Source organism: Peromyscus eremicus, chromosome 9, assembly GCF_949786415.1.
Source record: "Peromyscus eremicus chromosome 9, PerEre_H2_v1, whole genome shotgun sequence".
Classification (NCBI taxonomy): domain Eukaryota; kingdom Metazoa; phylum Chordata; class Mammalia; order Rodentia; family Cricetidae; genus Peromyscus; species Peromyscus eremicus.
In genome coordinates, this window is record NC_081425.1 from 76,529,272 (window position 1) to 76,550,578 (window position 21,307).

The window sequence follows — 21,307 nt, forward strand, 5'->3', positions numbered from 1 at the left end:
CCATAAATAAAATAATTCAATCAATGGGCTCTCTACAGCCTGGAATGCCTTTGCCTTCTCTGTTACCTAAAGAATGGCCTGTTGTACTATTGTCTTAAAAAACTGTTCCTTCACTATACCTCTACAAGAAAAGGATAGGGAAAAGTTTGCCTCCATGGTATGTACTTATAATTCTTCTTAGCTTTTTAAGAGATATCAATAGAAGATATCTCCGACCGGGAATGTTAAAAGGTCTACCCTGTGCCAATAATTTGTTCTAAAACCATTGGAAATAATTCATGTACAATTGCCACAATCTATAATATACCATTATATTGACAAGATGTTTTCCTTTGAAAATACAAAAATAAATTTATTTGTTATATTTTCCCCTTAATAAGTCTCATCATCCACAGCAAAAGAGCCAACTTGTTTGATATGCAATAACAACAAACAATCATTGTAATAAATTATCTGGATTGATAGATTAACAAACATTTGAAAGAATACAACTTTCCTCTGCCTTGCTCATTTTCATATATCATGTTATTCTAAGACAACTTCTGATAGACTACAATTCACTTCATATTAATTATTAATCTTAATTTAATGCTGTTTAAATTTAAATAAATGATTTACTTCTGAAGTTGATCCTTGATAATGGATTGAGACAGTCAATGAAGCTGACCACCTCCTTGAGTTACACTAATTTTGCTTGAAAGACCCATCTTTCTGCTGCATGCAAGAAACACACCTCAAATTCAAAGACAGACACCGCCTCAGAATAAAAGGCTGGGAAAAGACATTCCAATCAAATGATCTTAAGAAGCAAGCGGGTGTAGCCATCCTGATATGCAGCAAAATAGACTTCAAACTAAAATCAATCAAAAGAGATCAAGAAGGGCATTACATACTCATCACAGGAAAGATCCACCAAGATGAAGTTTCAATTCTGAACATTTATGCCCCAAACACAAGGGCACCCACATATGTACAAGAAACATTACTAAAGCTTAAACCACATAAACCACATATAAAACCCCACACATTAATAGTGGGAGACATCAATACCCCACTTTCACCACTGGACAGATCAGCCAAATTGAAACTTAACAGAGAAATAAAAGACTTCACTGATGTTATGACTCAAATGGACTTAATCGATGTCTACAGAACATTCCATTCTAACAAAAAAGAATATACCTTCTTCTCAGCACCCCATGGAACTTTCTCTAAAATCGACCACATAATTGGCCATAAAGCAAATCTCAACAGATACAAAACAATTGGAATAACCTCCTGCATTCTATCAGAACACCATGGTGTAAAGGTAGATTTCAATAACAACAAAAACTACAGAAAACCTACAAACCCATGGAAACTGAATAATGCTCAACTAAATCACCAATGGGTTAAGGAAGAAATTAAGAAAGAAATTAAAGACTTCCTAGAGATCAATGAAAATGAAGATACCACATACCCAAACTTACGGGACACTATAAAAGCACTGCTAAGAGGGAGATTCATAGCACTAAATGCCCACATAAAGAAGTTGGAGAAATCTCACACTAGTAACTTAACAGCACACCTGAAAGCTCTAGAACAAGAAGAAGCAAAGTCACCCAGGAAGAATAGATGCCAGGAAATTATCAAATTGAGAGCTGAAATCAATAAAATAGAAACAAAGAGAACAACACAAAAAAATTAATGAAACAAAGAGCTGGTTCTTTGAGAAAATCAACAAGATAGACAAGCCCTTATCGAAACTAACCAAAGGCAGAGAGAGAGAGAGCATCCAAATTAACATAATCAGAAATGAAAAGGGGGACATAACAAGAGACAATGAGGAAATCTAGTGAATCATCAGGTCATACTTCAAAAACCTCTACTCCACAAAACTGGAAAATCTAAAAGAAATGGATAATTGTCTGGATAGGTACCACATACCTAAGTTAAATCAAGACCAGGTAAACTATTTAAATAGTCCAATAACCCCTAAGGAAACAGAATAAGTGATTCTATTAACAGTCTCCCAAGCAAAAAAAGGACAGGACCAGATGGTTTCAGTGCAGAATTCTACCAGATCTTCAAAGAAGAGTTAATGCCAATACTCTTTAAATTGTTCCACACAAGAGAAACAGAAGGAACTTTACTAAACTCCTTCTATGAGGCTACAATTACCCTGATTCCTAAACCAAACAAAGATGCAACAAAGAAAGAGAACTACAGACCAATCTCCCTCATGAACATTGATGCAAAAATACTCAATAAAATACTGGCAAACAGACTCCAAGAACACATCAAAACAATTATCCACCATGATCAAGTAGGCTTCATTCCAGGGATGCAAGTGTGGTTCAACATACGAACGTCTGTCAATGTAATACACCATATAAACAAACTCAAAGAAAAAAACCCCACATGATCATCTCACTACATGCAGAAAAGACATTTGACAAAATCCAACACCCCTTCATGATAAAGGTCTTGGAGTGATCAGGAAAACAGGGAACATAACTAAACATAATAAAGGCAATTTACAGCAAGCCAACAGCAAACATCAAATTAAAAGGAGAGAAACTCAAATTGATTCCACTAAAATCAGGAACAAGGCAAGTCTGTCCACTCTCCCCATACTTATTCAATATAGTACTTGAAGTTATAGCTAGAGCAATAAGACAACATCAGGAGATTAAGGGGATAAAAATTGGAAAGGAAGAAGTCAAGCTTTCCCTGTTTGCAGATGACATGATAGTATACTTGAGTGGCCCCAAATATTCAACAAGAAACTGATACAGCTTATAAACATCTTCAGCAACATAGCAGGGTACAAGATCAACTCAAAAAAATCAGTAGCCCTCCTATATACAATTGACAAACAGGCTGAGAAGGAAATCAGAGATACATCACCCTTTACAATAGCCACAAATGATACAAAATACCTTGGGGTAACAATAACTAAGCAAGTGAAGGACCTATATGACAAGAACTTTAAGTCCCTGAAAAAAGAAATTGAAGAAGATGTCAGAAAATGGAAAGATCTCCCATGCTCATGGATAGGCAGGATTAACATAGTAAAAATAGCAATCTTACCAAAAGCAATCTACAGATTCAATGCAATCCCCATCAAAATACCAACACAATTCTTCACAGACCTGGAAAGAATAATACTCAACTTCATATGGAAAAACAAAAAACCCAGGATAGCCAAAAGTATCCTGTATAATAAAACCACCTCTGGAGGCATCAAAACCCCTGACCTCAAACTCTACTATAGAGTTACAGTAATAAAAACTAGCTTGGTACTGGCATAAAAACTGACATGTGGATGAATGGAATCGAATTGAAGACCCTGACATTAATCCGCACACCTATGAACATATCATTTTTGACAAAGAAGCCAAAAATGAACAATGGAAAAAATAAAGCATCTTCAACAAATGGTGCTGGCATAACTGGATATCAACATGTAGAGGCTGCAAATAGATCCATATCTGTCACAGTGCACAAAACTTAAGTCAAGTGGATCAAAGACCTCAACATAAATCCAGCTACTCTGAACCTGATAGAAGAGAAAGTAGGAAGTAGTCTTGAACGCATTGGCATAGGAGATCACTTCCTAAATATAACACCAGTAGCTCAGACACTGAGAGAAACAATCAATCAATGGGACCTCTTGAAACTGAGAAGCTTTTGTAGAGCAAAGGATACAGTCAACAAGGCAAAGCGACAGCCTACAGAATGGGAAAAGGTCTTCACCAACCCCACATCTGACAGAGGGCTGATATCCAGAATATATAAAGAACTCAAGAAATTAGACATCAAAATGCCCAACATTCCAATTAAGAAATGGGCTATAGAACTAAACAGAGAATTCTCAACAGAGGAAGCTCAAATGACTGAAAGACATTTAAGGAATTGCTCAACATCCCTAATTATCAGGGAAATGTAAATCAAAACGACTCTGAGATACCATCTTGCACCTGTCAGAATGGTTAAGATCAAAAACACTGAAGACAGCTTATGCTGGAGAGGATGTGGAGCTAGGGGAACTCTCCTTCACTGCTGGTGGGAATGCAAGCTTGGACAACCACTTTGGAAATCAATATGGTGCTTTCTCAGAAAATTGAGAATCAGTCTTCCCCAAGACCCAGCAATACCACTCTTGGGCATATACCCAAGGAATGCTCAATGATACCACAAGGGCACTTGCCCAGCTTTGTTCGTATCAGCCTTGTTTGTAATAGCCAGAACCTGGAGACAACCTAGATGCCCTTCAACTGAAGAATGGATAAATAAAATGTGGTACACATACACAATGGAATACTACTCAGCAGAGAAAAACAATGACATCATGAGGTTTGCAGCTAAATGGATGGATGTAGAAAAAAATCATCCTGAGTGAGGTAACCCAGACACAGAAAGACAAACATGATATGTACTCACTCATAGCAGGATACTAGATGTAAAACAAAGGTGACTAGACTGCTACTCACAACTCCAGGGAGGTTACCTAGAAAACAGGACTCTAAGAAAGACAGAGGGATCGCCCAATGACAGAGAAATGGATGAGATCTACATGAACAACCTGGACGTGATTGGGGGTAATGAAGGGCAAGGTTCTAGGGAAAGAGAACTTTGGGGAGTGGGAGATCTCAGCTGGATCAAGAACAGAGAGGGAGAACAAGAAATAAGAGATCATGATGAATGAAGACCACATGAGAGTATGAAGAAGCAAAGTGCTAGAGAGGTCTACAGAAATCCACAAAGATACCTCCACAATAGACTACTGTCAATGGGTGAGAGAAAGCCCGAACTGACCTACTCTGGTGATAGGATGGCCAAACACCCTAATTGTCATGTTAGAAATCTCATCCAATGACTGAAGGAACCAGTTGCAGAGATCCATGGCCAGGCCCCAGGTGGAGCTCCAGGAGTCCAATTGGCAAGAAAGAGGAGGGTTTGTATTAGCGAGAACTGCTGAGACCAAGGTTGGAAAAAGCACAGGGACAAATAGCCAAACGAATGGAAACACATGAACTATGAACCAATAGCTGAGGAGCCCTCTGGATAAGTGAGACAGTTGATTAACTTGAACTGTTTGGGAGGACACCCAGGCACTGGGACTGGGACCTGTCCTCAGTGCATGAGTTGGCTGTTTGGAACCTGGCGCTTATACAGAGGCACTTAGCTCAGCCTGGAAGGAGGGGACTGGACCTGCCTGAACTGAATCTACCAGGTTGAACTCAATCCCCAGGGGAGTACTTGCCCTGGATGAGATTGGAATGGGAGGGGGGCCAGGGTAATCCGGGGCTGATATGTAAAATTAAATTAAATTATCCAATAAAATTAAAAAACCCCACTATTTTACATAATAACATGAAATATGTTTCAATGAAAATTTTAAACTTAATCTTATTTCCTAGGTACTTTCTTTTATATATGACAGGGAAGTGGTGCCCATAATATTTCAAAAATATAGGTGAGAAAATTAACCTTTCCTAGGAAAAAATCCCTTCATAGGTTATCCAACCCTAAGTGGTCAGGCCATAAAAGTTATTATCAAATACAAATTACACATGATGTAAACTTATTGTAATACAGAAAATGTTTATCCAGTATAATAATGTAAAACTATGAAAGAAAATTTCTCTGTGATTAATGTGCCTTCTGATCCATTCAGGTTCTATACTGAAATTCTCATTTCCATTGTTGCTATGCTGCTTCAAGTTGAGAGATAAACTTAGCTAGGAGTTTCTATTCCTTGTCAGCATAACACACACACACACACACACACACACACACACACACACATCACTTGAACATCATAACCATTTATTTTTGTTCCCCAAATTCTTATGATAATATCATAATATAAAACACAGTGTAAGTTTTAAAAATCCCACAATCTTTAAAAATTACAACAACTCAAAAGTACAAGGTCTCTAGAAAACAAATAAAACAAAAGTTTATTAATTGGGTCTGGTAAAACAAACAAAAAATTAGATATTTTCTTATTCCACAAGAGAAGAGCTGGAGCACAAAGATTTTAAGATGATAATAATACCAAAATCCAGCTATAATAATCCAAATCCTACAGCCCAATGTCCAGCATCTGGTACTCATGTGATCTTCTGGAATCCAGATGGATGGGGCATTCCTCCCTCTCCAGCTCTGCCCTGTGAAACACATGCAGTGCAGCTCTTCTCAGGGTTAGTCTGGCCCCACTCCACATCTGTGCTTCCCCTCAGTAGATGGACCGCGGTCTCACCATCTGCAGTATGCTGTGGGACTCTTTTCACCTCCTCTTCCACAGGGTTCCCTAAGTCCTGATGGAAGGAGTTTGAGTGGAGATGTCCTGTTTAGAGTTGAGTTTCCAGGATCTCTTCCTCTCTGCATATGCTCTAGCTGAGAGTCTCTGTATTTGTTCCCATCTGCCACAGGAGGGCGCTGCTCTGATGAGGGCTGAGAAATGCATTATCTATGAGTACAGCAGAATATTGTTAGGAGTCATTTTATTGCTATGTTCCTTAAGCAGAACAGTAGTATTTGATTTTCCCTGTGGACCCTGGCCTATCCAGTCTCAGGTCTTGTTGATGCACACAGTGCTTGGTATGATTTCCATCTCACATGGAGTGGGCTTTATTCAAGACAGATACTGGTTGGTTTCTCAGACTAGTTTGTTACCATGGCACCATCATATCTTGGATGCAGTCACCATTGTAGCTGGGTTGGTGTTACTTTTCTCTTTGATCATGAGCAGAGTCCCTTCCACTGCCATGAAATCTAGTCCTTATGTGGTGAGGGATTTAAGGAGGCATCAGCTTGACTGATCTATGTTCAATGAGTTGTGATGGTGTCATATTCAAGAATAGCACCTTCCTGTCACTTTATGGAGAGCAACCAATAGCCTTACAATACCTTGGGTTTTATGGGGTCCAACTGGTCTCATTAGGCCAACAAATGGACTAAATGTAACCCAGCGCCAATATTGGAAGCTTCATTTGGTGACAAGAGATATTCATTTGGGGTTCTGTCTTCCTGATTTTTTGTTTTTTTCTTTTTGGCTGTTCCATCTACATCCCTCATATATATATATATTTATTAGAGTGGTTCTACTGTATTAGACTTGCATAAGATCCCTCACATGGCCCTTAATTTTACCTCTCCCTCCTTATATTTCTTCACAGCCCCCTCTTCCCTCTCCCCCCTCATTTGACCATCCTGTTCCAGACTCTGTCCTTCATCCATCTATAACAATCTATTCTATTCCCCCTAGGTGGAGATCTGTCCCTCCCACTAAGTCCCTTATTACATACCTAACCTGGCATATACAGATTGTAACTTATTTATCTTTGACTCAACAGCTAACATCCATATATAAGTGAAAACATACCTTATTTGTCTTTCTGTGTCTGGGTTATCTCACTCAGGATAACTTTTTCTAGCTTCATCCGTTTACCTGCAAATTTCATGGTTTTCTTTTTCCTTTTTAACTGCTTAGTAATAGCCCATCTCTGTAAGTGAACCACATTTTCTTTAGACATTCATGTGTTGAGGGACACCTAGGATGTCTCCAATTTCTGGCTATTATAAATACAGCAGCAATGAACATGGTTGAGCAAGTGTCTCTGTGGTAGGTGAAGCATCCTTTAGGTTTACACCAAGAGTGGCAGAGCTGGGTCTTAATCGATTCTTACCTTCCCAAGAAACAGCTACACCTATTTCCATAGCGGCTGTACAAGTGTGCATTCCTACCAGCAATGGATGAGGGTTTTCCATACTCCATATCCTGGCCAACATTAGATGTTGTTTATTTTATTAATCTCCTCTCTTCTGCCTCATGAAATGTGAAGTCTCAATAGTTTTGATTTGCATTGCCCTGATGACTAAGGATACTTAACATTTTTTAAAACTGTTTCCAAGACACAAGAATTTCCTCTACTGAAAATTCTCTGTTTTTTTCTGTAAATCAAGTTTAATTGTGTCATTCATTTTCCTGATATCCAGGGGTTTTTTTTTAGCTCCTTACATATTTTAGATATTAGCCTTCTATTGTATATGTAGTTGATAAAAATCACTTTCCCAGCCTTGTGATAGTGGTGTATGCCTTAATCCCAGCACTAGTGAGTCAGAGCTAGGCGGATCTCTGTGAATTTGAGGCCAGCCTAGTCGACAGAGCAAGATCCAGGACATGCACCAAAACTACACAGAGAAACCCTGTCTCAAAAAATAAAACATCTCTGTGAGTTCGAGGCCAGCCTGGGCTACCAAGTGAGTTCCAGGAAAGGCGCAAAGCTACACAGAGAAACCCTGTCTTGAAAACCCAATAATAATAATAATAATAATAATAATAATAATAAAATAAAATAAAAAATAAAACAAAAAATCCTTTATCAATTTTGTAGGCTGCCATTTGGAATAAAACACTGTTAGTAGCAGAATAGATAATGCTCCCTGGGTGAACCCACAAGTGGAGAAACACAATGGAGTTCACAGAATTCATTAAAGTTATTTAATAAAAGATCCCTATATAATAATACATTCTTTACATTAATAATTTAATGAGTATACTTCAATGTATTTTTACTTATTCTTTGAGAATTGCATAGACTGCATTTTGATCATATTCACCCCCCAACTCCAAGTAATTCACCTCAAATCTGCCCCCACATCTGTGATGCCCAACTTTGTATCTTTATTATTAAATTATGTTTTAATAACTCCAGTGGCAGACTCTTGAAGAAAGCTGACTCTCCTTCTCCCAGAAGCCATTGTTCATCCGTAGGTCATCAGTCAGGAGTAGGGGTTCAAGCACCCTTCCCACTCTATGCTGGAAAGTTGACTGGCTTGATGTTGTATAAGTGACCACAGGTGCTGTGGGTCATGAGTGCAGTGGTCCTGTCATGGCCAGAAGACACTGTTTGCTCTAGTCTTCCATGACCTCTGGCTCCTACAATCTTTCTGCGTCATCTTTCATGATGGTCTTTGAGCCTTGTGGAAACGGTATGATACAGATGTCCCATTAAATACGGCTGAAATCAGTGAAATAAACACAAAAATATAAAGATACAGTGAAACAAAGAGTCGATTCTTTGAAAACACTAACTTCCCTTCCCTTCCCTTCCCTTCCCTTCCCTTCCCTTCCCTTCCCTTCCCTTCGCTTCCCTTCCCTTCCCTTCCCTTCCCTTCCCTTCCCTTCCCTTCCCTTCCCTTCCCTTCCCTTCCCTTCCCTTCACTTCCCTGTGTCACAGCAGAAACTCCTGGAAAGAAACCTCAGCTTCTGGTCAGTTGAGGAAGAATCAGCAAGGAAGCAAACGCTGTGCCCCATGACATCAGCAGTCTCTTCTCTGGAATTCTACTGTATCCTGGAGAGCTCTTGGAATACCGTGATGTCACTAGTGTTGTAGCAACACCACGTGAGCTTAGGACATTAGTTAAGTGCTGTAAGTTTCACCTACAGAGATGTGGTCAAGACTGAGGCGTCTAGTTGAGAGAGACAATACACAGCATGGAGAGACCAGAGCAAGGAAGAAGGAAGCAGGCCCTAGGTCTCACTGGAAAACATGGAGAAATCTCTGGTGCTGGGAAAGACACGGTGAGTCCAGTAGGGCTGGGCAGCTTTCTGGATGTGATGGTCTTGAGCTTTCCAGAGCTAGGGCTCAAGAGCTGGGAACTTGTGGGAAGGAAAAGGCCTATCCTGTTCTGGGTTCTTACAGAGCAGACCCAGATCAAGGATCCATGATGGTTAGTTTGACAGATTTAGGAATTGACAAGGCTTTAGCTGCTTTGCTGGGTACTATCTGCTTTCACTCTGAGTGGGGAAGCGGGCACAGAGTAGTTAATGAGATTTCTGTACCATAATTGTGTCTCCCCCAACCCCTGCTACACACATACTGGAGTCCTGTAGTTATGTGCCAGTAATAATAGGGAAAGGAGAGTACCCTGGCAAAGCCTGAGGTTCTCATACTTGACATCACAGCCACTAGCAGGGCAGGATCCACCAAGTGCTGCTGTCTTTCAAGGGCCCCTGAGGTTTCTGAGTTACCAATTGTTGATGGCACACAGGTCTGCAGTTCAGCCTGAGAGCTGTTAGATTCAGTGGACCTGGACGGATACTGTCTCCATCCTGCCAGCTCTGGGTGTCTTGGACTATCATTAAGGACTGCTTTGTGAATCTGGTGACCTTGTTCTGCCCCTTCATGGCTTCCCCATTATCATGACAGTCTGAAACATAGAGTAAAGTGAGGTAGGCATCCATACACTACCTGAGTGTGACAGTAGCAATTTTCTCCTGGTTTTTCAAAGCACTTGGCTGAGGGCTCTGAAGCTACAGTGCATTCTCTGTAGCCGTGAATAAGCCTTAGGAGGATGTCCGCTGGGTCACATTGTCTAGGGAGACAGAGGAAACCTGCTGACTTCTGAGACATCCACCTCGCTATAGAGAGATGGGAGAACTGACATCCACAGAGAGGGAGACTCAAGTCTTGTCTTTGAGAAGCTGCTAGAGCAAAGTCTCATCTGTCAGTCACTTCATGAGACTGCTTGAGTGGGTCAGGTTTGACTGAGATGAGGTAGTGTGTAGAGGAGGCACTGTCCCTTGACTTCTAGAATAGGGAATTACTGAGATACTTAACTTTGTCTAAATTGGTTATCAGTGTGATATAACATCTGAATGGAAATGGTTCATTTGTTCTGGGGTCCACCAAGTACACTTCTGAATCCACAGTCCAGACTTCTGAAGAATTTGCAATCCAGGCTAAACATGGTGCTAGCTCCTCATTTCAGGACTGCCAGGAAATTCACAAGTGTGAACTGCGGCTCTGGGAAGGGTCTAGGGCAAATGAACCCTAATAATATGTCTCCTGTGTCCTTTGCCTGCCCTTCACATGCTCCAATGAGTATTCTTTAAGCTGGCTGTGCCCATTTCCTTTCCTAAGGGCATGTGCATTGTCACAGGTGGCTCCAGATCAAGGAATTAGTCTTTGTGTAGCTCTAGGTGAAGCAACATAGCAGTGACATACTACATACTCTCCCATGACTGTGACACATTTGCCCTTACATATCTGTGTCTGGCCTGCCTCTAGCCATTCATCTTTCTTCAAACTTGAGTGCAGGAATGGACGATTAATGGGAGTATATGCTCTATTTGTCTCAGGGCTCACCTGGAGAACCCGAGTTCTTAGCATCTCCAGCCTGACATGTCACTAGTGGATCACACATTGGCTAATATTGTGTTGGCTGGAATTTATTGGACCGATGATTCAGGGAAATTTTTCTCACTAATTAAGGGACATTTCTTTGTTCTGACAGGACACCCATAAGCTCCCACCACACCTACATACAGTAACAGCCTTGTGGATCCTCCACAATGTGCTTGTTGACATCAGGGGACTGATCTTTCCTCTCCTCCATCCTGACCTTTATTTCTCATGTTATTTAGCAAACTTTATTTCTCATGTTATTGTTTGGGGATCTCAACAAGGGGCCAGTCATTTCCTGGGATGTGTTTTGAAGTGAGTCTTCATCTTCCCATACATGAAGTAGTGATTATACTCTAATGAAACAGAAAGAGATCTCTGGCTTTGTAAGGAGGAGGTGTTGAAGGTCTTCCCTTGTGTTTCTGGGAAGGCTCCTGGGAATGGCAACATGGTTCTGGTGAAGTGGAGAAGAGCTAGTTAGTGGATAATTGAGGTCTGCTGGAGGTGACCCTAATCATCCCTTCTATGGTGATTCTATTCTATCCTGGAGAGTCCTTGGTAATCTCTATGATGTCACTCGTGTTGTGGTAACACCAATGCCTGTGGGTTATTCATTCAGTTCTCATAGACATGTTGGCAAGACAGAGCAGGCTGCTTGGGAGAGAGAATGAAGAACATGGAGAGACCAAAGAGAGGAAGAAGGAAGCTGGCCTCAGTGTCAAACCTGGAGAAATAGATGGTTCTGTCTAAGGCACAGTGACTCCTGAGCAGAGTTAGAGAAGTGTGCTGGAGGAAGTGAACTTGAACTGAGATTTCTGGTAGTAGAGCTCAGCAGCAGGCGGTTTCTGAGTAACAATGGGCCAATCCAGCTTCTCTGGCTTTCTAAAGAGCAGACCCAGAGTCAAGAGTTTCTGATGGTTAGTTTCTGGAGAGCTATGAACTGTCCAGGCTGCAGCTGGGAATTCTTTCATTACATTCTTAGAGGCAAAGAAGGGCAGGAGGAACAGACTGACTGCTGAGATGTCTCTCTGGGTAGGGTGTGGCTGCACTTCATCCCAGAGGATTTCTTCAGTTTCCATGGGAATCTGATGCCAATAGGAAGTGAAGAAACTCCCCTGGACACACAGCAGATATACAGATGCTTTGGTCCTGGACACATGTGATCAGGACTTGGTGCTGCTAAGCTCTAGAGACAACAGGACTTACTTGCATCACATCAGATATGACCTGACACTGTCCTCCAATTCTACTTGGCTGGGCTTGCTTATGCCTTCCAGGACCAGAGGGCTGCAATAAGGAGGGAGGCACATGATTATCCACAGTGCTTGAGAACAGAGACAGAGCTCAGGGGCCCCAGTTTGAGGATAGCTGCCCTGCTGTTTGGAAGCTTCACTGGGTTCCTAGCATTTTCTCTTCCTTAGGCTCCATCTTGGGACTCAGCATGGACTCTCCTGGTCCTATGCGATTCAAGAATACAAGTTTATTTGTCTTTGTCTACCTGCAGGGACTTCTCGGGAAGCACCATCCCAACTCTCCACCTTCACTGAGCAGGAGCAGGAGCAGGTGCAAGAAATGAAAAAACTAGAGAAACTCACCATTCGTCTACATGATATGGAATGTGAGAGAAATGAGCTACGTGGAATCCTGGCCAATTACACAAACAAGGATTTGAACAACAGGTAGTTTTATTCCCAGTTCTCTGCTGGCCATCATGACACCACAGTATCAAGCCCAGGTTTCCTGAGGAATCGGAGGGTGAAACACCATGGTATCCTGCTGCCTAAACTAAATTTCATGAGTTTTTTTGAAATGCAGAACTTGGAGCCTGGGTAGGAGTGAGATGTGGACGCAGGCTTGTCTGCTTCCTCCAAATGAAAAGCAGAGCCTATAGCTTGAATCACAGTCTAAGAATACGGACAGTAGTGTGTGAGCTCTCATCATGCATTTCAAGAAGTCTTGACAGGTGTGGCTTGTGGGAGATGCTAGGTGCGGTGAGTTTGTGTTGAGTCTTTGTGCTTGACCAGCAGATGACCGTGTGCTGAAAGCTCCTGGCAGCAGCTGGAGGGGCCTGGTCCACTCATCCATCTCAGGGTGTGGCTGGAAGGCCTGGAGCTCATCACAGCTCCCCTCTGGTCTTCTTATACTCTGTGACAATGCCACATGCCAATATTTCTTGGGCATCCTGATTTCATGTGGGGTGTGTGTGTGTGTGTGTGTGTGTGTGTGTGTGTGTGTGTGTTTCTGAGAGTCTGAGTGCATGGACTGAGGATTTAACATAGCTTCCAGATGATGGCACTGCTGAGGCCAGGGAACCCCACTTTTAGCTCTATGCTCACCTTGGTAGAACATTCGAATCACATGTGAAGTTTACAAAACCATCCTGAAGTTGGGGCTCCCTCCTGGAAATACTGATTGTGTGCTCTGGTCCTCTATGTAGCAATAGACACCCAGGAATGAGAATCCCTGTTCTGAAGACAGGAGAATGTCCCCATAGGTTTCTGGTGATTCCACATATGTGACACAGACTCCTGGGAACTTCTTAGAGCGCTTATCTATAGCTACAAGCCCATTGTTGGTGCTCATGCATCATTGGATTCCTCCCCTTAGACCTCTTGGCTGTTCTGTCCTGGGGACAGGATAGGATGTTTAATAAGCACCAGGAGGTCCCACTGTTTAAGTGGCAAGCTTTGGCATCCACTGGACTGGGGTAGTTCATGGCACAGCTTCTTTCATGTGTTCTTTTTGGCCTGTGTTCATGGGTTTTTTCCCTCCTGGGTCCATGCCCTACCACAGGCTAAATTTTGAACTCGAGATGCTTGAAATGGAACACAAGCAGGTGATGTCAGCTCTCCAGAAATTGCCCATGGAGATTAGTGATGCCTTGGACAAGTGCAAGGGGCTGATTGAGGAGACTGAATACTTTAGGTAAGTGCCTACTAGCTTGGGAGGGACTGTTTCTGCCTTTCTTGGTCCTTGACTCAAAGTGAAGGCTCTGGTTCTAGCCTGTGTGCCTCTTAGCCAGCATCCTCCTTTGTGACCCTTGGGTTTGTGCCTCTTGGACTCAGTTTTGCTAAGTGTGGAAAAACACTGAGGCCCCCCCATCGTTGTCCAGCCATGGGAGCCCTTAGATAGGAATATCCTTTGCATCATGAAGGGGATGTCCTGAAGCCCAGGGCCTCCAGGGCTCTGGTTGGAGCTTCACAGATCTGGTTTGCCTGGGATCTGTAGAGAGAATTTATTCTGGTTAAGACTTCTGCCCTCCTTCAGAGAGTATTTGCCCTCTACCTGCTGATGCTTTCCCAAGACCATGAACAGTTAAGCACAGGTGTGGGCTGCACCCTGTTCTCAGAGGCACAGGATCCCTTTTGGTACCAGGGTTTTCAGAAGTAGTTTGAATCTCTCGGGAATTTGGTTTTTTTCTGGATTTGGCCTGCGTTTGTGTGATGCTGTCTTGGCTACTGAGAGCTCCATTCTTGTGCTGTCTGGGGGCCTCCGACTTTTCAGGGTTAGTGGCATTAGAAGTAGAGATGGCAAATGCAGCCTCTCTGAGGCTCAGCATTTCTTTCTTTGGTGGTTCAGTTACCTCCATGGCCGGTTCCTACGAGAGTGCAATCACCTAAAGAAGAGTGTACGTGTTTTGAGGATCCAGAACACACAGCTGTGGAAAGAGCAGATTGAACTGCAAAAGACTTGTGAGGAGGTGAAGAAGCTCTTGAAGGAGGCCCATGAGAAGATCTGTGACCCCTGTGCTGAGCAGCAGCAGGTAGGCTGAGGCAGTAGGGGCAGGCTGCCCAACTGTCCAACCATAAACATAGAGACTCCCATGTAACCATCCACCATCCATCCAGAATCCCAACTCCATACCATCCAATTGTTCATTTCTGTGATCATTCACAAGTCTCTCTGTAGAGTTAGCCTCTTTCAAGATACTGGAAGATTGGCAAACAAACCCTCCTGCTCTGCTAGAAGCTGCAGTACATTCAGAGAGATAGGTCAGTCAGCTATAACACACCTACATGATATTATATTAGAATCTGTTATGCAGAGAGCTACTTGGAGAATATCACAGAGCTCTCATTGATTAGGTCAGTGGCCTGTGGCTCATTTGCTTTGCAGATGTCATATGAGATCACAGGTAGGAAACAGTTTGTAAGAATTAGAGCCCAGGGCCAGTGCAAATTGAGTAGTTCTCATTTTGGGGTCAATTTTGGGGTGGCATGTGGTCTTCTCCTTTCTTCCTACATCCCAATGTGCTCTCTTCCCTTAGCTTAACTCTTGGTTCATACTGTCAGAGGCCTGAGTATCAGCTTGTCAGCCTGTTTTCTGTGGGTGGTGCTGGACAGTTCTCCCCTCCTGGAGTTTCCAGTCTGGAGCTGACTGGATGACCATAGATGTGGGAGGACTTTGACAGCCTGAGGGTTGGAGTGACTGATTTGAGGCTTCAAGAGAACATTTTCTCCAATCACTTCAACATAGTTTGACTAAGCTGTGTGCTCTCCTCTAGGAATTTTTAGTTCCCAAGTGACGGATAGCTGTGTTGTAAGTCTCTGCTGAAACATGTGATGTGTATAGTCTAAATTCAATTGTTCACTCAATGCAATGTTCCCTTCCTTGTTTTCTGCTCACTTTTGATTTCTGTGGCCGGTGTGTGATCTATGCAGGCATGTGTAAATGTGTGCATATGTGTGTGTTCAGAGGCTACATAATGAAATCCTATGTTGTCATCTGTTGCTCACTCCCTTGTTCCCTTGAGCCCAGGTCATTCAATGAACCTAAAAATTTCTGTTTGGGCCATTCTGGCTGGCCAGCACTCTGGCTCCCCTCTTCCCCAGGGGGACCTTTTGTCTTGTCTCATGTAATTGTAGTAAGTTTAAATTGCTTTTTCTTGTGTTTATACACATTTATTGCTTTGGTATACATGTGTTTTTTAATAAATAACAAAAATCAAACAATACAGCTATTTTAAACATAAAATTAGACTTCTTCCTTTTCACTATACAAAGCTAACACAACAGGAAGTGTCTGGTTTGTCTCATTGGCTTCACAACACGGAATCCCACAGTGCATCTCTTTGCTGACATTGTGTTGCTGACTATATCATGTGCATGGCTGTGTCTTAGAACAGATTCCCTCTCATAGCTGTGTGGAGTGCTGTGTTCCTGAAAAGCACTGCAGGTGATGTCACTGGCCTCCTTCTGACTGACATTGGGGTGAATTTGTATCATATGCACTGTAATCTGTTGACAACTTCCTGGGTGTTGACCATGGGTCACTCTCTTTCACTTGAGCTATCCAGGTCTTCTTGGAGGAGCTAGGGTAAGTTTAGTGAAGAGATTATGATGGATTAACTTGCAACCTGTGGGATCAATGAGTCTTGGGATGTATAAAGTTCATGGAAGGAAAAGAGTGCAGGGCAGGGTAGCAGAGGCTGGCTGAATCTAAGAGCCTTGTACACAGCAGGGAAGACCCATGACCTCCCCCAGAGCAGAAAAGCTGCCACAAGGTAGCAGTCCTCTCTTGGCCATATGTTCAGGAATGTGTATGTGTGTGTGTGTGTGTGTGTGTGTGTGTGTGTGTGTGTGTGTGTGTGTATCTGTGTTTGCATTTCTGTCCAACTGTGAGGGTGAACCTCTGTGTGTGTGTGAATTCTGGCTGTTCTTTTTACAGTAGTGTTCCTTTATGTTTGTGTTTATGACCTTGTGTGGGTTAATGGGTGTTTCTGTGCCCATGTTTCCTGTATGTGTAGGGGTAAGTGCTTGTGTGTGTTGGGAGTATGGGTGCTTATGAGTGCAAGTATGTGCTTCTCTGTGTGAATGTGTAAACTTGTGTGTGTGTGTGTGTGTGTGTGTGTGTGTGTGTATTTCTCCAAACTTATTCATGAAACATCTTTAATGATGATGGAGACCCAACATTATTGAGAATGTACTGTGCCCACACACTTGGCATCTATTAAATTCTGTATTCTTTTGCCCATCTTTCTACGTGTCCACCTAGCTCTCTAGAATGAAAGGATAGAAAAACTGCTGTAATTCAGTGGTTTTCAGTATATGTAGAGTCAAAAACTTTTATCTGCAAGGAAATCCTTGGAGCAAACCAAAGGAACTTGGTACAGGAAATTGAGGCCATTGTGTCTTTCAGACAGGATTGGCTGGCTGAGAGTTTGTGTCCCTTCTCTGCCCGGGGTGAATGGTGACTGCATACTCAATGGTCTGTGGCTTACTTTGTCTTCTCTGTGCCCTGTCTTGTCCTTATCCCCATTGCCTGCTACCACTTTCTTTCCACTTTTGCCTAACCTTGGCTCAGTTTACCTCGGCTGTGGAGCTTGGACTGGATGTTATTGGTTGAGAGAGTCTGACTTGCAGTGTGCATCTTTCTGCATCCAAGTCTAGCAGAAGTCCCCTAGCCATGCTGAGGTGTGAGAAGGGGGCTGTCTCAGCACACCCAACTTAGGCTCATGATGGTCTGAAGCACTCACCATGTGCTGTGCCTGCAGCACTCAGTAACTGCTTTTCTTCAGAGTTCTTCATTCTGAGTTAAAATCCGCCTCATGAGGGCTGGGAGAAATTAGAACCCTCAGACATTGCCTGTCATATAAAATGATATAGCGCAGTGAGAAGCCACAAACAATTCTTCAGAAGGTTGAACTGCAATCCCCAGGTGACACAGTGATCCAGAACATGAAGTAGATGTCCCTAGAGAAGCTAGAGGGCAGCAGAGTTTTAGCAGTGTTCCTCAGAGTAGCCTCTAGTAGAAACTATCTAGATGTCCATTATTGGAAGAGTGTAGTACAGTGTGGTTGAGCGCTTCCATGGAATATCATTTGACTCTGATTTAGTCAGCCTTTTGTTACTCATAAAAACTTCTGAAATGGCCGGGCGGTGGTGGCGCACGCCTTTAATCCCAGCACTCGGGAGGCAGAGCCAGGCGGATCTTTGTGAGTTCGAGGCCAGCCTGGGCTACCAAGTGAGTTCCAGGAAAGGCGCAAAGCTACACAGAGAAACCCTGTCTCGAAAAACCAAAAAAAAAAAAAAAAAAAAAAAAAAAAAAAAAAAAAAAAAAAAAAAAAAAAAAAAAAAAAACCTTCTGAAATGATCACCTTACAGGGAGGAACTGTTCCTTTTGCATCCTGGTTGTGGAGATTTTCTAGTTTCCTGAGCTCATTGCTTTGGGTCTGAAGTGAGGCAGTCTGTGGTAAAGGGAGCTTCTCTTGGAGGAATTTGCTCACCTTGAGGGCAACTGGGAAGCACTGAACAAGACCAGTGGTCTGATCCACCACCATGCAGTGGTCCTGTGCTGGGGTTAATTCCTATACTGTACAGCTTGGGGAACTTCCTAAGCAGGGTTGGCTAATGGGCCAGGACCCCGGGGGTCTACCTGCCTGTGCATTAGGTTACAGGACAGGCAATTCAGTGTCTGAACTGCCTATCTCTCATACTCACTGTGTTTGTTTCTCATCCAACAAAAGTTTATCCTCTTCTCAATAGTATTTCTGGTGATTGCTCTTTATATTAGCATTAGCTGGGAAAATGAACATGTTAGTTCATTACAGTGTGCTTGTATGTGTGCATACATGTACTTGTGTGCTTTCATGACTTTATGTGTGTCCATGTGAGTGAGCAAAAGTCCACTGAGAACACAATCTTCTAATGCACAGGAGCAGAAAAACCTGGAGGAAAAACTGAAGTACCTGCTGAAGCAGAAGGAGCTGGTCACCCAGCAAAGGGACTTGGCAGAGAAGCTGCAACATCACTTCAGTGTCTCTGAGATGAGGTGGGAGCCCAGGCCGGGAGGAGTGGTTAGAACGATGTAGGTCACCTGTCCCTGGATCTCTGTCCTTTTGGGATTCTCCCCATATGGATGGCTCTCAGCCACAGCCACGGAAAGTCCACCTCAGGGTATTGTGCTAGCCCAGTTCACAAGAACTTCTCCAGGAAACACTATGTTTGATCTTTAATGTTTCTGGGGAATGTGTACCCCTTATTCCCTCCTGAGCTCTCTGGTATCTTCTCAGTGTCCCCTGTGTCGCCACATAAATCTCGCTATGGTAGTCCTCAGTCTAGCCGGAGGTGGGATACTTCTGGAGGACAGGGTGTGTTCCTGTCACTTTATTTTCCTTTTAGAACATCACCTTTACAGAAAAGTTCCTATTTTGGACAGATCTGCGTGCAGCACACTCTTGCTGATTACAGGCTCTCTGCACTGTGCATCTGTCTCCTGTGAAAAGATTTTACTGGACATAAGATTATTTAGGGGTTGAGGTGTTGAACTCAGGCAGGTTTCTGTGCTGTAGGAATAATCAGAACCTTCACTGCTTTTATTTTGTAGGCTTCTAGAGGGTCTACATTCAGTTTCCCAGGTTGCTCATTCACCTGGTATCTAATCAGGGCCATGTACATCTGCCCTGTTCTGTTTATCAGACACTGTTATTTTTTCTCACAACAATGTATCTAGAGAACTGGAAAAACATGCTGAATTTCTTGCCCAGCACAGTGTAGTTCTCAGTTCATTTTCTAGTAGATTTTAGCTGAAAATAAAACCCAGACCCAGGTATAAGCTGACATTTCTCTGCTAGGAAATGCAGTGAATGACTTCAGCTGAAAGATCATGCTGGACTGTCCAGCTGACTAGAGCTGGTTCAGGCTCAAGTGCTGAGATAGCAGGTCCCCACCAGGCCTGTCCCTAACTGCCTTCCTCCTCTAGGTCAGAAAATCTGCACCACAAGCTGGAACATGTCACAGCCCAGGATGAGAGCCTCCTGCAGACAGAGCTGCTGCAGCAGGAGCAGGAAGTATCACAGGCAAGTGAGCCACCACTGCATTCCGACCCCTGCAACCATGGCATTCATGGGGACTGGGGGCTCTTGACATTGGCTTCCGATGGGAATAGACCTAATTTTGTCTAGCCTGTGGCCCAGGCAGGCTGCTTCTGGGACTGATTGCCTTTCCTTCTCTCACAGCAGCTATGAGAGAACTGAGGAGGCCAAAGAAGCCACAGACAACATGAACCCATGGTGTTCTCCACCCTTGGACCGAAGCCTCCTCAGAAGAAGACATCCTATGAGATTCCAAGGATACATGGCTATACTTGCTTTGAAAATGCTTTTTACAATTGCGACTGCCTTCCTACCATGTTTCCAAGGCCAGCCACAGGCTGTTGGTCTGTGCTTCAAAGTCTGTTGCATGATTAACCTAATCTTATTATTTTAATTAAGCAAGCTGCTTAGCTTAATTTTTTTTGTTTGATTGTTTTGTTGGGTTTTGTTTGGTTTGGGTTTTTTGGTTTTCTTTGTTATGGTTTGAGGTTTTGAATTCATTTGTTCTTTCTTTTGTTCTTGTTGTTTGGTATTTTGATAAGGCTGTTTACTGTTTATATTGTGCTCCTTTTAAGGCACTATTGAGTAAAATGACTGTATTTTTTTTTTGTAAATAAAAATGTGATTTCCCATTCGGAGCTCTTAAGGCTGATTTCTCTGGTCAGTATTGCTCTGGGCTCAAAGTTTATCTAGCTGTGTCCCAGCCAAACTGCTTTAGGTATGATAGCCTTTCCTACACTGACAGCAGCTCTTGAGGGACAACTGAGGAAGCCATAGAAGCCGCAGTCAGCTTGATCATGCAACATTCTCCACCCTAGGGTCAAGGCCCCCTCAGATGAAGACACCCCTTTCAGCTGTGATCTCACCAGTGAGACAGACACCAGCTGACCTCCAGGTGGTCCAGCCCCATCAGATCCTTGGTCTGTTGACTCAGTACTCCTGAAGAAAAGAAAGCATCATTAATGAGCTTGAGACACAGAAAACCCAAGAGAAGAGTTACTGCGAACCCTGACAGTCAACAGAATGTGTTCCTTGTGAAGGATACAACAATGTGAAGGGTAGAGATGTTGATAAGCAAGACTTTTTCTGTCAATTTAATGTCCATGACTTTGGCAAGCTCACTGAGTCCTTGGCCCTCCCCATTTGGTGGGAAACCCATCACGGAAGACTATCTTGATGTCAAGTTGTTCTAGACAGACTGTTTCCAACTCTTCCCTCTTAATATCAATTTCTAGGTCATGTGTGATGTTTCACTCCTATAGCTCCAGAACCATCTGTAACTCCAGATCTTTAGTGTGCCCAGTTAGGGTTACAT

At 42.9% G+C, this 21,307-nt stretch overlaps 1 protein-coding gene across 1 annotated transcript in view; it reads left to right on the forward strand.

Annotated features, from left to right (window-relative positions):
- Positions 1-15,705, forward strand: part of LOC131919056 (disks large homolog 5-like) — a 32,583-nt gene extending 16,878 nt beyond the window's left edge. Inside the window, exons 8-11 of the mRNA XM_059273114.1 lie at positions 12,685-12,859; positions 13,974-14,105; positions 14,760-14,943; positions 15,685-15,705. Of these exons, the coding sequence (XP_059129097.1) occupies positions 12,685-12,859; positions 13,974-14,105; positions 14,760-14,943; positions 15,685-15,705 (512 nt within the window). The remainder of the gene's footprint in view (positions 1-12,684; positions 12,860-13,973; positions 14,106-14,759; positions 14,944-15,684) is intronic.
- The last annotated feature ends 5,602 nt before the right edge of the window (positions 15,706-21,307 follow it).